This window comes from Lipotes vexillifer, unplaced genomic scaffold, assembly GCF_000442215.2.
Source record: "Lipotes vexillifer unplaced genomic scaffold, Lipotes_vexillifer_v1.1 scaffold491, whole genome shotgun sequence".
Lineage (NCBI taxonomy): Eukaryota > Metazoa > Chordata > Mammalia > Artiodactyla > Lipotidae > Lipotes > Lipotes vexillifer.
In genome coordinates this window covers 1060002-1077634 of record NW_006770548.1, presented here as the reverse complement: position 1 = coordinate 1077634, position 17633 = coordinate 1060002, and the positions used below count along the sequence as shown (strand labels likewise).

At 44.1% G+C, this 17633-nt stretch overlaps 1 protein-coding gene across 2 annotated transcripts in view; it reads left to right on the top strand.

Annotated features, from left to right (window-relative positions):
- The first annotated feature begins 4861 nt into the window (after positions 1 to 4861).
- PRKAR2A (protein kinase cAMP-dependent type II regulatory subunit alpha) overlaps positions 4862 to 17633 on the top strand; it is a 92841-nt gene continuing 80069 nt past the window's right edge. The window contains exon 1 of one of the 2 annotated variants that reach the window (XM_007446168.1): positions 4862 to 5397. In XM_007446168.1, coding sequence (XP_007446230.1) covers positions 5145 to 5397 — 253 coding nt within the window. In that variant the 5' untranslated portion in view covers positions 4862 to 5144. The remainder of the gene's footprint in view (positions 5398 to 17633) is intronic. The other variant, XM_007446169.1, reaches the window with a different exon arrangement.

The window sequence follows — 17633 nt, the reverse complement described above, 5'->3', positions numbered from 1 at the left end:
TTTTTTGCGATATGTGGGCCTCCCACTGCCGTGGCCTCTCCCGTTGCGGAGCACAGGCTCTGGACGCACAGGCTCAGCGGCCATGGCTCACGGGCCCCGCCGCTCCGCGGCATGTGGGATCCTCCCAGACCGGGGCACGAACCCGTGTCCCCTGCATCGGCAGGTGGACGCACAACCACTGCGCCACCAGGGAAGCCCAGGATCACTTTTACAGCCTCTGCTTCTGGATAATTTACCCTTTGAAACAGCTTCCATTTTAAAATGGAATATTTTGATTCCTTGATATTAGTGGTGGTAGATTCTTCTACTCCTTTGGGTATTCAATAGATGTTAAGTCAAATAAGGAAGTGCCTGGAGGCATATTTGTGAAGGGAGCAGAGCAGATGGTAAGTAACTCCCTCCTGGCTGGCACTTTCTGTTTATGATGCACTTTGAAATGCCACCTGTTCCTGATATATCTCTTCTCTCCCTGACTGGGGGTATGGGTAGGGGAGAGATTGAGGCCCTCCCAGGCAATTTCTCGGACTGTCACAGACAGCCTTAAGTAGAAGCCAGTGATTGTTACAACAACCAGCCAGTGATAACAGCCTCATCCAGGCACAAAGAAGAGTATAATCGCGTCAAAGGTAAAGGACAGAGGGCAGGTTGTTTTAACCTCAGCCTATTAGAAGCAATAGTAGCACCATTTCTGCTGTAAGGTCATAGTATCTCTACCCACAGTTCTTTCACCACAATTCTTTTGAGGCTAGAACCCCTTATTCGTTTTCCAGCCGCTTCATGGACTCATTCTCATCTCTTTACCCCATGTAACTCAGTGTTTAATGGGTAGGGATTTATACCCCCATTTTCAGATGTGGAAGCCAAAGCTCAGATAGGGTAAACTGATCTACCAAGATCATTGGCAAATTGATAACAGAGTGTGGACAGTAGAGTGGTGTCCGGGTGTCCACAGGCCTGAAGAAAGGCTTGTGATGCTATCAAAGGCTGTCCTCAGACTGCTTGACCTAAACTCCAAGAGGCCTGTCTGTACTGTAGGGTCAAAGCCCAGGCAGCTGGCCTGTGAGTCAGGCTAGGGGTGGCACACAGAGTCCCAACAGGCACTGGGAAGGCCCCAGGGCCAAGTGCTCGCTGAGTGCTCCTTTTTCTGCTTTCTTTGCTGTAGTCAGCACGCAGGCCTGTAGCTCTCCAGCCAGGCTCTCCCTTGCTTCCCAGGTTCTGTCCTTGCCCTGAGATGTCTAGAGGCAGACCCTAGGTACACTGCAGAGACTGACACTTTCTTAGGACGGTGTCCCAGGGAAGGGCTGGCTCTTAGGTGCAGAAATAGGCAGCCCAGGAATTAACTGCTCCCTTGAGCATGGACGCTTGTTAAAATAACTGGACCAAAGGCAGTGGCCTCATGGGGGCGGCATTATGAAGGCTGAAATACGGCTTGGGTTAGGGCAAAGGAAATATAGCCCACTTCCCCACTCCCCCCTGTCCACTAGAGGCTAATGGACACTTCTAAGGCAAAATAGAAACTGATGGTGTTACATAATAAACATCCTGGTAGGATTGGACCAGGGAGCTGGCATGTAGAGGTGGTCAGATGACCAATAAGTCCCAGGAGATGGGTGGGGGACTGGAGGGGCATAGAGAAGCAGCCCCTTTGGGCAGAGAAGAGGGAGGTGTTCCTGCTGGGGCTGAGTCCTCCACGTAGGTAGAGGGCATCAGAGGACAGAAAGTGTGTAAACCAGGGGGCCTGAGCCAAGAGCAGGCTGTCTTCCAGAGAAGTCTGGGGGAGTATGGGCATCTACCTTCTTCCTGGAAGGAGAGGGAAAAAAACCTTTTAAATAATAAACCTGTCTGCCGCGGAGCGGCTGGGCCCGTGAGCCATGGCCGCTGAGCCTGCGCGTCCGGAGCCTGTGCTCCGCAAATGGGGGAGGCCACAACAGTGAGAGGCCCGCATAACGCAAGAAAAAAAAAAAATAATAATAATAATAAACCTGTCAAGAGTACATGAAACGGGGAGGGGGAGGAATAAATTGGGAGATTGGAACTGACATATACACACTACTATATATAAAATAGATAACTAATAAGAACCTGCTGTATAGCACAGGGAACTCTACTCAATACTCTGTAATGGCCTATATGGGAAAAGAATCTTAAAAAAAATAAAAAAGAGTACATGAAACAACTGTTTCATTGGAAATAGCAGTTGGTACCCTACCCACGTTCATTTTCACCAGACTTACTGCTGTTGGACTAGACATGTGCCCCACCTGTGTTACTCAGCATAGTTGTGAACACTTCTGAGAACTGGCCCCATCGTGTCCATGTCTGCCTGAGGTTGGTGGTGTGGCAGTCTGTGCAAGATGATGACTACATGCTGGGTAGTGAGTAGGACTGGGGTAGGCTGAGTGCCTGTCAGGGCTCTAGGGCCTCCTTTTCTCTACCATGGACGCTGTATTTCTCTTGTTTTTGAGGGTTTCTGCTCTTGACCTTTTCTGCCCACCTTTACTTGCTGTTGGCAGCTGTTTCCCAGTTACTGGCTGCCTGTGGGTTTGGTTGCCATGGTAACCCCCAGTGGTACAGCTGAACAGGCTTGAATGAAGGTGGTCCTAGAAGGGTAAGGGTAGAAGATGGGGGCTCAGGCCCCTCGTATTCTCTCTTGTTCCAGGGCCGTATTCTTTTGCCAGCTCAACTGGGCATTCATGAAGGCCCTTGGGACTCCCCTTGCTATTGAAGGGTTTCCCAGAAGGGGCACAGATAGATCCCTGCTCTGGGGACCAGGTGCAAGGGGAGGGGAGTCAAGTTGGACCTGGAGGCTGGTTCTCCATCCTTACTTTGAGTCTGGTCTGTGGAGACAGGTAAGGAGCAGCTATGGGGTTCCTGATTTCAATGGCCCTCATTTCCTCCAGGCCTAAGGATGACTTTGAATGCTATATTTGCTAGATGGATGGATGGCCAAGCTGTGGGGTATCTGAGAACAAGTCAGGAGGAGCAACCTTCTGGCAGAGGCTGTCAGGGGTTCCTTGGAGTGACGGGGAGAACCTGCCTGCAGCCAGATCTGTTGTCAGTCCTGGAGTAGCCTCCTCCTACCCTATTTTGCAACTGAAGTTAGAGTTCTAGCTGTACAGGTGCCCGTCCCCCTGTCAAACATGTAAAGCCTGACAAATGGGCAAACTAGAGAGTGGAGTTGCGAATTTGCCTTTCCAAAGGGTTAGTGGTAGGACTGCTTGAAGTGGGTCAGATCCCCAGGTGTGGCAGTGCAGTGGGAGTCCCATCCAGGTTTCCTGGGTATGGGCTGACTCCTGGAAAACTTGGAAGGGTCAGTCTACCCACGAGCAGAGAAGAGTTGAGGTACTCTGTCCCTCCAGCTCCTCATTGCTTGTACTTAGTGAAGTCTTCATATTCTGAGATCAGAAGCATAGCTTTGAAGCAAAGGATCCTAGTTCTGAGCCTGAGGTCAGGAGAGCAGTTTCACTGGCTCCTCTTGCTGTGTGGAAAGTTATCATTCATTCATTCATTCAGTAAATCTTCTCCAAGACTGTGCAGTAAGGACCCAGCAGGGAACAAGTTGGACACTACCCCTTCCCTAACAGAGTTGATGGTCCAGGACTCCTCCCAGGAGTCAAGAAAATTGTTCAGGGAGACACTGCTGTTTAGAATCACAGGCTTACCTGGCCTAGAGCTTGGGTGGCTTCTGCATCAGTGGGGATTGGGTATTCCTCTTTCTAGAAGCTCAGTTCCCAGAAGCACTGAACTCCTGGTTGTGTGCCAAGTCAATATGAGAGGTCCAAGTGGGGATTTTAATTAATACTGGGTAATTACCAGGTGGAGCTTAACCATCCCAAATGCCTTACAGGTTCCCAAGGCTACCTCTAGTCACTTTCTGGCTGGACCCAGCAAAGACATGGAGGACTTTGTCCTATGCCTACTGGGCCTTTGGTCAGTACCTAGGCTGTGGTATGGACATACCAGGAAGGTTTCCACCTTTTTCTATTCCCTTCCAATCTGGTGTGGGTGAAGGGGCAGCTTGGGAAATAGCATGGCCTCTCCAGTTTGCCTATGCCCTCTTGCCAGGGGCAAAGGATAACAGTGCCTTGTGGTCTGCTCAACACCATCAAGCAATGCTGGCCCAGGGCCCAGGGTGGAGTATGGGGAGAGTAGGGGTGTGCAGACCTAGTCCTGGGAATCCTGGTGGGAATGCTCCAGAGGAGAAACAGGCACAGTGGTCATTCCTGCCCTGGGCGTTTATTCCCTTTTCTCAAGGAACATGTTTGGCCTACTGAGTTCTTCCAGGCTTATTTATCTGCCTTTGGCTCCCAAATTACTATATCACTGAAACTCCTACTACCTACAAGGGCTTCCTCCTTTGACATCTCAACGACCTCCTGCCGGACTTCTGAGGGTCCTATGGTCATGCCACTATGCCTCCCAGCGGTCAGGGTGGTTCTGACTTTACCATGCCTTTGCTCTTGCTGTCCTCTATGCCCACATGGCTCTCCTCCAGATCTTCCTGTGGTTAGATCCTGCCCAGGCCTCGGAGTCAGCTTGAATGTCCCCCGCTAAAGTGGGCCCTCTTGTTTTCCACCATAGCCGGAACCACACCGGGGTGGTAATGTGCATGCTTGCATCTGGCTCTCAGCTGTGTCCCTGGAGCCTAGTAAGGGCTGACAAACGGTTGGATCTTAGAGTGTATTGAAATTAGAAATGAAAGGTGAGAGGCAGTAACGACGCCGCTTAGCGGGTAGACCACTCATTTCCTGCCCCTGGACTGGAGAGACTGCCCGGGCGGCCTGGCTGGCAGCCGGCCCACTGGCGCACGCGCACTGAGGGCCGGCGCTCGGCGGGAGCGCGCACGCCCGCGGCCGCGTGCGTCACAACCCGGGCTCCCGCCCAGCCCATCCAGCTCTCCCGCTTGTCTGTGCCCGAGGCGGCGGCGGCTGCCTAGTGACAGCGGTGGCGGCACCAGGCCAGCCGGAGCAGTGTAGGGTGGTGCGGCCCTGAAACGCACACCCGGACAAAGGGCGGCGTGGCGCGAGGAAGACCCGACCCGGGTCGCGCGTGAGGGGACCTCGCGGGCGCGGGGCGAGAGGCCGGCGTGAGGGAGCGTCCAGGCGGTGGCCGCCGGCGCCTGGGTCCCGCCTGCCGCCGCCGGCATGAGCCACATCCAGATCCCGCCCGGGCTCACAGAGCTGCTGCAGGGCTACACCGTGGAGGTGTTGCGGCAGCAGCCGCCCGACCTCGTAGACTTCGCGGTGGACTACTTCACCCGCCTGCGCGAGGCCCGCTCCAGAGCCTCCACCCCGCCCGCCGCCCCTCCTTCCGGCTCCCAGGGTCTAGAGCCCGGCCCTGGCCTTGTCGCCGATGCGATCGCGGACAGCGAGTCGGAGGACGAAGAGGACTTGGATGGTAGGCGGAGGGCTGGGCCGAGGTTCGCGGTGGGGGGCACGGAGGGAGCGGTGCCGAGGGTCTCTAGAGACCCAGGAGGGGCTGCTGGGGGCCAGGCCCGCAACACTGGGCCGTGGGACCTTGGAGCCCTCGAGCGGAGTTTGTCCGGATTCCCCCAGCCGCCGGCGTGAGCGCGGCGTGGGCCACTTCCAAATTGAGCTCGGCGGTCCTGCGAGCTATAGAGCGAGTTGTGAGGTTCAGCTCGAGGGAAACATGCGCGCTTTCGACCGCGTGCTGGCGCGGGGCCCGAGGGGCGTGGAGCCCACGGCCGCCTAGCCTCGGCTGGAGACCCTTCACGCAGTTTCGTTCCGAAGAGAACATTCACATCCACTGATTCGTATTTCCTAACCAGGACGGTAACTTTGGAAAGAATTCATTTTGTGAAAAGTTATTGTGAAAAACTTTAAGCATAGACAAAAATAGGAAAGGTGAAATGAACCTTCTATATGCCAATACCCACATTACAGAGTTGGAATACCTGTCACAAATGTTTCATTTGTACCTTTTTTTTTCTCCTTTGCTGAAGAATTTTAAAGCATATCCCAGTATTTCACCCTTGAATACTTGAGTATGCATTTCTTAATGTTGACCCTGGGTATGTGTGTGTGTGTGTATATATATATATATATATATATTTTTTTTTTTTTTTAATTTTGCTAAAATGATTGGATCAAATTCGGTGAGGGTAAACAATAATTTTTTTTTCGCATATGGGGTGCAGGAAAGAAGGCAAGTACACTTGTACATCTGAGTTAAGCAAGATAGTCAAAAAGCATTTCCATTTTCCGTGATTGCTTCAACATAGGCTTTGTCAATTTAATAGAATTACCCTACTTTTGAACAGCCAAAATTTAACAAAACAATGAAAACATTTGAGAGGCAAAGTTAGAGTGTTAGTGTTATTGGATCATACTGAAAAAAACCTGACAACCTAGTTCTGAGTTGAATCCACATTCAAGTTAGGCTGGCAGAGAGTTAATTATTGGTCATCGCTGTTGGACGTTGTAAGCTTCAGTGTTCTGGATAACTTCCCTAAGTTTATTCATGCTAAGAGTGGAGATTTCTCTATCATGTTTCCCTTGACTTAATGCACATTAGAGTTTTTCACCTTAAACCTGGAAATCAGAAATTATTTTCCAAATCTCTGTCACAGAATTGCTTTGTGATCTAAGACAAGCTGCGGAACCTGTTTGATTTCAAATTTACTTATCTTTAAAATAGGGTTCGTGACAACAATCTCACAACAATCTCAACAATTTCACTGTCATAACAGTAAATTACAAAGCTGTAACTTGCTTTGCAACAATTTTTATTTACACAAAACATTAGTATTTTAGCTATTAGTGCCAGATGAGTAAAACAGAGTTTACAAGTTTTATGTTATGTCTTCATTCTTTGTCCTCTTTAATATCTTTTTCACAGTTGAATTGACTTAAATCTTTGTAGCCCTGTGCTTTATTTTATTGGTATTTAAATTTTTTGTTTGTTTATATCTCTTCAGTGACTGTGCTAAGTATATTATAGAAATCAACACAAGGTGAACTTCTATTTACAGATAATAACTTAAAAATACATGGCACACAGTGAGATACCACTTCACACCCATGAGGATGACTATTATGAAAAAAATAAAGAAAACTTGAGGGTTCTAATTCCTCCCCATCCTTGTCAACACTCATTATCTTTATTATTATAGCCAGTCTAGTGGGTAGGAAGTATTATAGTACCTCACTGTAGTTTTGCTTTGCAGTTCCGTAATGATGTTGAGCATCTTTCCATGTGTTTGTCGGTCATTTGTGTATCTTCTTTGAAGAAATGTCTATTCCGAGCCTTTGGTTTATTTGTGTTTTTATTATTAAGTTGTAAGTGTTCTCTGTATATTCTAAACAAATCCTTTAACAGATATATGACTTTAAAATATTTTCTGTCATTTAGTGGGTTGTTTTACTTTTTTTTTAATATAAATTTATTTATTTGGCTGTGTTGGGTCTTAGTTGTGGCACACGGGATCTTTGTTGCAGCATGCAGGATCTATCATTGCAGTGTGCGGGCTTCTCTTTAGTCGTGGTGCGCAGGCTCTAGAGCACGTGGGCTCAGTACTTGCAGCGTGCGGGCTCTCTAGTTGTGGCACGCGGGTTTTCTCTCTCCAGTTGTGTGCGGGCTCCAGAGCGTGTGGGCTCTGTAGTTGTGCGGGGGCTCCAGAGTGCGTGGGCTCTGTAGTTTGCTGCACAGGGGCTCTCTAGTTGAGGTGTGTGAGCTCAGTAGTTGCCCTGTGGAATGTGGGATTTTAGTTCCCTGACCAGGGATCAAACCCCTGTCCCCTGCATTGGAAGGAGGGTTCTTTACCACTGGACCACCAGGGAAGTTCCACTTCATTCTTTTATATGTGGATATCCAGTTGTTCCAGCACCACTTATTAAAAAGACTATTCTTGGTGGACTTCCCTGGTGGCGCAGTGGTTAAGAATCTGCCTGCTAGTGCAGGGGAAACGGGTTTGATCCCTGGTCCTGGAAGATCCCACATGCCTTGGAGCAGCTAAGCCTGTGCGCCATAGCTAGTGAGCCTGCGCTCTAAGCCCGTGAGCCACAACTATGGAGCCTGTGTGCCTCGATTGCTGAAGCCTGTGCACTCTAGAGCCCATGTGCCGCAACTACCGAAGTCCCTGTGCTCTAGGGCCCGCGTGCTGCAACTACTGAAGCCCGCACGCCTAGAGCCTGTACCCGGCAACAAGAGAAGCCACCACCATGAGAAGCCTGTGCACTGCAACAAAGAGTAGCCCCCGCTCACTGCAACTAGAGAAAGCCCGCACGCAGCAACAAAGACCCAATACAGCCAAAAAAAACAAAAAATTAAAATAAAAAGACTGTTCTTTCCCCATTTAATTGTCTTGGTACTCTTGTTGAAAATCAATTGACTGTAAATGTGAGAGCCTGTTTTGAACTCGCGGTTCTATTCCATTGATCTATATATCTGTCTGTATACCACTACTACACTGTTTGATTACTGTAGATTTGTGGTCGTTTTGGAATCAGTAAATGTGAATTCTCCAACTTTGTTCTTTTTCAAAGTTGTTTTGGCTATTTGCAGTTCCATATGAATTTTAGGATTAGTTTGTCAATTTCTGCAAAGAGGCCATCTGGGATTTTGACAGATATTGCATTGAATTTGTAGATTAATTTGGAGAGTATTGCCTTTTTACAACGTTAAGTCTTAAGATCTATGAGTATGGGATGTCTTCCTATTTATTTAGATCTTCTTTAATTTCTAAATTAAAGAACTACAAATGTTTGATTGGTTCACTGTGGGGGAGTAGAAGGACGTGCTCTCACTCCCTCTTGCGAGAGCACCAGAGCCACAACTAACTGCTCAACACTCATCAACAGGAAGACACTGGAATTCACCAAAAAAGATACCCCACATCCAAAGACAGAGGAGAAGCCACAATGAGACCATAGGAGGAGTACAATCACAATAAAATCAAATCCATAACTGCTGGGTAGCTGAGTCACAAATGGGAGAACACTTATACCACAGAAGTCCACCCACTGGAGTGAAGGTTCTGAGCCCCACGTAAGGCTTACCAACCTGGGGGTCCGGCAAAGGGAGGAGGAATTCCTAGAGAATCAGACTTTGAAGGCTAGTGGGATTTGATTGCAGGACTTCGACAGGACTGGGGGAAACAGAGACTCAACTCTGGAGGACACACACAAAGTAGTGTGCGCATTGAGACCCAGGAGAAGGAGCAGTGACCCCATAGGAGACTGAACCAGACCTACCTGCTAGTGTTGGAGGGTCTCCTGCAGAGGCGGGGGTCGGGGGTCTGTGTCTCACCATGAAGACAAGGACACTGGCAGAAGAAGTTCTGGGAAGTACTCCTTGGCATGAGCCCTCCCAGAGTCTGCCATTAGCCCCACCAAAGAGCCCAGGTAGGCTCTAGTATTGGGTCGCCTCAGGCCAAACCACCAACAATGAGGGAACCCAGCCCCACCCATCAGCAGACAAGCGGATTAAAGTTTTACTGAGGTCTGCACACCAGAGCAACAGCCAGCTCTACCCACCACCAGTCCCTCCCATCAGGAAACTTGCACAAGCCTCTTAGATAGCCTCATCCACTAGAGGGCAGACAGCAGAAGAAAGAAGAACAGTCCTGCAGCCTGTGCAACAAAAACCACATTCACAGAAAGATAGACAAGATGAAAAGGCAGAGGGCTATGTACCAGATGAAGGAACAAGATAAAACCCCAGAAAAACAACTAAATGAAGTGGAGATTGGCAACCTTCCAGAAAAATAATTCAGAATAATGATAGTGAAGATGATCCAGGACCTCGGAAAAAGAATGGAGGCAGGGCTTCCCTGGTGGCGCAGTGGTTGAGAGTCCGCCTGCCGATGCAGGGGATACGGGTTCGTGCCCCGGTCTGGGAGGATCCCACATGCCGTGGAGCGGCTGGGCCCGTGAGCCATGGCCGTTGAGCCTGCTCGTCCGGAGCCTGTGCTCCACAATGGGAGAGGCCACAACAGTGAGAGGCCCACATACGGCAAAAAAAAAAAAGAATGGAGGCAAAGATCAAGAAGATGCAAGAAATGTTTAACAAAGACCTAGAAGAATTAAAGAACAAACAAACAGAGAGGAACAATACAATAACTGAAATGAAAAATACACTAGAAGGAATCAATAGCAGAATAACTGAGGCAGAAGAACAGATAAGTGACCTGGAAGACAGAATGGTGGAATTCACTGCTGCAGAACAGAATAGAAAAAAGAATGAAAAGAAATGAAGAGAGCCTGAGAGACCTCTGAGACAACATTAAATGCAACAACATTCACAATAGGGGTCCCAGAAGGAGGAGAGAGAGAAAAGACCTGAGAAAATATTTGAAGAGATTATAGTCGAAAACTTCCCTAACATGGGAAAGGAAATAGCCACCCAAGTCCAGGAAGCACAGAGAGTCCCATACTGGATAAACCCAAGGAGAAACATGCCGAGACACATAGTAATCAAATTGGCAAAAATTAAAGACAAAGAAAAATTATTGAAAGCAGCAAGGGAAAAATGACAACATACAAGGGAACTCCCATAAGGTAAACAGCTGATTTCTCAGCAGAAACTCTACAAGCCAGAAGGCAGTGGCATGATGTATGTAAAGTGATGAAAGGGAAGAACCTACAACCAAGATTACTCTCCCCGGCAAGGATCTCATTCAGATTCGATGGAGAAATCAAAAGCTTTACAGACAAGCAAAAGCTAAGAGAATTCAGCACCATCAAACCAGCTCTACAGCAAATGCTAAAGGAACTTCTCTAAGTGAGAAACACAAGAGGAGAAAAGGACCTACAAAAACAAACCCAAAACGATTAAGAAACTGGTAATAGGAACATACATATTGATACTTACCTTAAACTTGAATGGATTAAATGCTCCAACCAAAAGACACAGGCTCGCTGAATGGATACAAAAACAAGACCCATATATATGCTGTCTACAAGAGACCCACTTCAGACCTAGGGACACATACAGACTGAAAGTGAGGGGCTGGAAAAAGATATTCCATGAAAATGGAAATCAAAAGAAAGCTGGAGTAACAATACTCATATCAGATAAAATAGGCTTTAAAATAAAGAATGTTACAAGAGACAAGGAAGGACACTACATAATGATCAAGGGATCAATCCAAGAAGAAATAACAATTATAAATGTATATGCATCCAACATAGGAGCACCTCAATACATAAGGCAACTGCTAACACCTCTAAAAGAGGAAATCGACAGTAACACAATAATAGTGGGGGATTTTAACACCTCACTTACACCAATGGAAAGATCATCCAAACAGAAAATTAATAAGGAAACACAAGCTTTAAATAACACAATAGACCAGATAGATTTAATTGATATTTATAGGACATTCCATCCAAAAACAGCAGATTACACTTTCTTCTCAAGTGCGCACAGAACATTCTCCAGGATAGATCTCACATCTTGGGTCACAAATCAAGCCTCAGTAAATTTAAGAAAACTGAAATTGTATCAAGCATCTTTTCTGACCACAGCGCTATGAGATTAGAAATCAATTACAGGGAAGAAACACGTAAAAAACACAAACAATTCATAACTAAATAACCAAGAGATCATTGAAGAAATCAAAGAGGAAATCAAGAAAATACCTAGAGACAAACGAAAATGAAAACACGACAATCCAAAACCTATGGGAGATGTTAAAAAAAATAAATAAAAAAAAAACAACCTATGGGATGCAGCAAAAGCAGTTCTAAGAGGGAAGTTTACAGCAATACAAACCTACCTCAAGAAACAAGAAATCTCAAATAAACAATCTAACCTTACACCTAAAGGAACTAGAGAAAGAAGAACAAATAAAACCCAAAGTTAGTAGAAGGAAAGAAATCATACATCTCAGAGCAGAAATAAATGAAATAGAAACAAAGAAAACAATAGCAAAGATCAATAAAAGTAAAAGCTGATTCTTTGAGAAGATAAACAAAATTGATAAACCATTAGCCAGACTCATCAAGAAAAAGAGGGAGAGGACTCAAAACAATAAATGAAAAAGGAGAAGTTAAACAGACACCGCAGAAATACAAAGCATCGTAAGAGACTACTACAAGCAACTCTATGCCAATAAAATGGACAACCTGGAAGAAATGGAGAAATTTTTAGAAAGGTGTAGCCTTCCAAGACTGAACCAGAAAGAAATAGAAAATATGAACAGGCCAATCACAAGTAATGAAATTGAAACTGTGATTAGAAATCTTACAATCTCCAAACAAAAGTCCAGGACCAGATGGCTTCCCAGGTGAATTCTATCAAATATTTAGAGAAGAGCTAACAATCATCCTTCTCAAAGTCTTCCAAAAAATTGCAGAGGAAGAAGCACTGCCAAATTCATTCTATGAGGCCACCATCACCCTGATACCAAAACCAGACAAAGATACTACAAAAAAAGAAAATTATAGACCAATATCACTGATGAATATAGATGCAAAAATCCTCAACAAAATACTAGCAAACAGAATCCAACAACACATTAAAAGGATCATACACTATGATCAAGTGGGATTTATCCCAGGGATGCAAGGAGTCTTCAATATACGGCAATCAATGTGATACACCATATTAACAAATTGAAGAATAAAAACCATATGATCATCTCAATAGATGCAGAAAATGCTTTTGACAAAAGTCAACACCCATTTATGACAAAAACTCTCCAGAAAGTGGGCATAGAGGGAACCTACCTCAACATAATAAAGGCCATATATGACAAACCCACAACAAACATCATTCTCAATGGTGAAAAACTGAAAGCATTTCATCTAAGATCAGGAACAAGACAAGGATGTCCACTCTCACCACTATTTTTTGTTGTTGTTTTGCGGTATGCGGGCTGCTCACTGTTGTGGCCTCTCCCGTTGCGGAGCACAGGCTCTGGACGCGCAGGCTCAGCGGCCATGGCTCACAGGCCCAGACGTTCCATGGCATGTGGGATCTTCCCGGACCAGGGCACAAACCTGTGTCCCCTGCATCGGCAGGCGGACTCTCAACCACTGCGCCACCAGGGAAGCCCTCACCACTATTATTCAACATAGTTTTGGAAGTCCTAGCCATGGCAATGAGAGAAAATAGAGAAATAAAAGGAATACAAATTGGAAAAGAAGAAGTAAAACTGTCACTGTTTGCAGATGTCATGATACTATACATAGAGAATCATAAAGATGCCAACAGAAAACTAATAGAGGTAATTAATGCATTTGGTAAAGTTGCAGGATACAAAATTAATGCACAGAAATCTCTTGCATTCCTATGCACTAATGATGAAAAGTCTGAAATAGAAATTAAGGAAACACTCCCATTTACCATTGCAACAAAAAGAATAAAATACCTAGGAATAAACCTACCTTGGGAGACAAAAGACCTGTGTGCAGAAAACTGTAAGACACCGATGAAAGAAATTAAAGATGATACAAACAGATGGAGAGATATACCATGTTCTTGGATTGGAAGAATCAATATTGTGAAAATGACTGTACTACCCAAAGCAATCTACAGATTCAATGCAATCCCTGTTGAATTACCAATGGCATTTTTTTACAGAACTAGAACAAAAAATCTTAAAATTTGTATGGAGACACAAAAGACCCCGAATAGCCAAAGCAGTCTTGAGGGAAAAAAGCGGAGTTGGAGGAATCAGACTCCCTGACTTCAGACTATACTACAAAGCTACAGTAATCAAGACAGTATGGTACTGGCACAAAAACAGAAATATAGATCAATGGAACAGGATAGGAAGCCCAGAGGTAAACCCACGCAGCTATCGTCAACTAATCTATGACAAGGGAGGCAAGGATACACAATGGAGAAAAGACAGTCTCTTCAATAAGTGGTGCTGGGCAAACTGGACAGCTACATGTAAAAGAATGAAATTAGAACACTCCCTAACACCATACACAAAAATAAACTCAAAATGGATTAGAAACCTACATGTAAGACTGGACACTATAAAACTTTTAGAGGAGAACATAGGAAGAACACTCTATGACATAAATCACAGCAAGATCCTTTTTGACCCACCTCCTAGAGAAATGGAAATAAAAACAAAAATAAACAAATGGGACCTAATGAAACTTAAAAGCTTTTGCACAGCAAAGGGAACTACCAACAAGACGAAATGGGAGAAAATATTTACAAACAAATCAACGGACAAAGGATTAATCTCCAAAAACTGCTCATTCAGCTCAATATTAAAAAAAACAACAACACCCAATCCAAAAATGGACAGAAGACCTAAATAGACATTTCTCCAAAGAAGACATAAAGATGGCCAAGAAGCATATGAAAAGCTGCTCAACATCACTAATTATTAGACAAATGCAAATGAAAACTACAATGAGGTATCACCTCACACCAGTTAGAATGGGCATCATCAGAAAATCTACAAACAGCAAATGCTGGGGAGGGTGTGGAGAAAAGGGAACACTCTTGCACTGTTGGTGGGAATGTAAATTGATACAGTCACTCTGGAGGACAGTATGGAGGTTCCTTAAAAAACTAAAAATAGTATTACCATATGACCCAGCAATCCCACTACTGGGCATCTACCCAGAAAAAAACATAATTCAAAAAGACACATGCACCCCAATGTTCATTGCAGCACTATTTACAATAGCCAGGTCATGGAAACAACCTGAATGCCCGTCGACAGATGAATGGATAAAGAAGATGTGGTACATATATATGATGGAATATTACTCAGCCATAAAAAGGAACGAAATTGGGTCATTTGTAGAGACGTGGATGAATCTAGAGACTGTCATACAGCGTGAAGTAAGTCAGAAAGAGAAAATCAAATATCGTATATTAACGCATATATGTGGAGTCTAGAAAAATAGTACAGGTGAACCGGTTTGCAGGACAGAAATTGAGACACAGATGTAGAGAACAAACATATGGACACCAAGGGGGGAAAGCGGCAGGGGTGGCGGTGGTGGTGGTGTGATGAATTGGAATATTGACATATATATAATAATATGTATAAAATGGATAACTAATAAGAACCTGCTGTATAAAAAAATAAATGAAATAAAATTCAAAAATTCAAAAAAAAGAACTATGAATGTTTTGTGGTTCTCAGAATATAAGTTTTGCACTTCTTTGTTAAATTTATTCCTAAGTAATTTATTCCTTTTGGTGTGATTGTAAATGGAATTGTTTTCTTCATTTTCAGATTGCTCATTGCAAGTGTATAGAAATACAGTTAATTTTTCAAATACTGACCTTGTATCTTGCAGCCTTGCTGAACTTGAGTTTTGTAGTTGTTTAGTGGATTCCTTAGGATATTTCCCCAGCATTTTTTATTGCACAGTATATATCACATAACAGTAGGAGTTGGTCTAAATTGCATTAGTGGAAGTTTTGGGGGACTTGCTTAACAATAATATTCCTGCAGTTCACATATCTGGATCTTTCCGCAGGATTTTGACACTGTTGAACCAGCCCCCTTTGAAACTGCCTCCCTCCTTGGCATCTGTGTCTTTATTCCCCTTGGTCTTCATCCACCACTTGGCCTCCTTTCTGCCCTTTAAATGTTTGTTGATGATCCCCAAAATTTAGTTTGTTACCATTTCTCCCTCAGTGAGCAATTCTCTTCCTGAGCATTTTTTTACTGCCTTGAACCTGAACTTTCAAAATCAAAACTACAGCTCAAAACTTGGTCTACTAGACACGCACCTATTTATGCTTATCTTGTTGGCTCATCACCTCTCATTCATCTGTCAAACTCATGAAGCCTAAAACTGATGTCGTTAACCTGTCACAGCTGTTTCTTCTAATTTCTTCAGCAAGAAAACCAGGAACCAGTCACGTTCTCCTTCTCTCTCTCTCTTTCTCTCATTTATTTTAATGTCTGGGCTCCCCCATCTTCTCCTTCCCTACTGTCCCTGCCTTGAGTTGGTTTTTATTGATTCTTAACTGGATGCACCTGAGCATTCCATAGGTCTCCCACTCATCTCTCCTCTGCCCCATCTATTCTCTACACCATCACCACAATCAGCTTTCTTTCCTTTTAAAAAATTGTGGTAACACATACATAGTGTAAAATTTGCCACTTTAACCGTTTTAAGTGTACAGTTCAGTGGCATTAAGTACATTCACAATGTTGTGCAATCACCTTTTTCAGTTAAGTAAACTTTTTATGAAGTAAAACATTATGCAAAAGGGGGTACAAATCATAAATATGCAGCTTGATTGTTTATAAAGTGTACACACTGTGTATCCCATCAACTAGATCAAGAAATATCAGCTGGAGGAGACCTTCACATCAAGAGCATAAATTTTACATAATTGTAACTGTAAATACAGTTCTGCAGTTAGGACAGCTAGCATTTATTAAGCCTTTATTCTGTATTAGTCTCAGTGTTCAGTGATTTATTTGCATTATTGCATTGAATCCTCCTGATCTTTTAAGGTAGGGATAATAGTTATCTCCATTTCACAGATGAGGAAACTGAGGCCTAGAGATTATCCAAGACCATATCATAAGCAGTGTTTCACTGTAGGCTGGAGTTTATGTCATTATACTGTTCATATTATTTCATGCCTGAACTGCTTCTCATTTTTTTCTTGCCTTATTTATTTTTTACAGAAAAGGCTGTAAGCATTTAAAAATTTCTTCACATAGATGTCATAATGAATTTTTTATTGTTGTAGAATATATATAAGATTTACATTGTTACCATTTTAAACTGTACAGTTCAGGAGCATTAAGTACATTCATTATTTCGTGTAACCATCACCACTATTTTGTTCTTCTTTTTCAAGATTGTTTTGGGTTTTCAGGACTCCTTGCAATTCCCTACGAATTTTAGGATCAGCTTTTCCATTTCTGCGAGATAAGACCTGTTTTCTTAAATTTCGTCTTCAGATTGTTGATTGTGAATATATATAACTACACCTGATTTTTTAAAATTTTACATCTTTATTGGAGTATAATTACTTTACAATGGTGTGTTAGTTTCTGCTTTATAAAAAAGTGAATCAGTTATACATACGCATATGTTCCCATATCTCTTCCCTCTTGCGTCTCCCTCCCTCCCACCCTCCCTATCCCACCCCTCTAGGTGATAACAAAACACCGAGCTGATCTCCCTGTGCTATGCGGCTGCTTCCCACTAGCTATCTATTTTACGTTTGGTAATGTATATATGTCTTGCCACTCTCTCCCTTTGTCACAGCTTACCCTTCCCCCTCCCTATATCCTCAAGTCCATTCTCTAGTAGGTCTGTGTCTTTATTCCTGTCTTACCCCTAGGTTCTTCATGACATTTTTTTCCTTAAATTCCATATATGTGTGTTAGCATACGGTATTTGTCTCTCTCTTTCTAACTTACTTCACTCTCTATGAAAGACTCTAAGTCCATCCACCTCATTACAAATAGCTCAATTTCGTTTCTTTTTATGGCTGAGTAATATTCCATTGTATATATGTGCCACATCTTCTTTATCCATTCAACCGATGATGGACACTTAGGTTGTTTCCATCTCCGGGCTATTGTAAATGGAGCTGCAATGAACATTTTGGTACATGACTCTTTTTGAATTATGGTTTTCTCAGGGTATATGCCCAGTAGTGGGATTGCTGGGTCATATGGTAGTTCTATTTGTAGTTTTTTAAGGAACCTCCATACT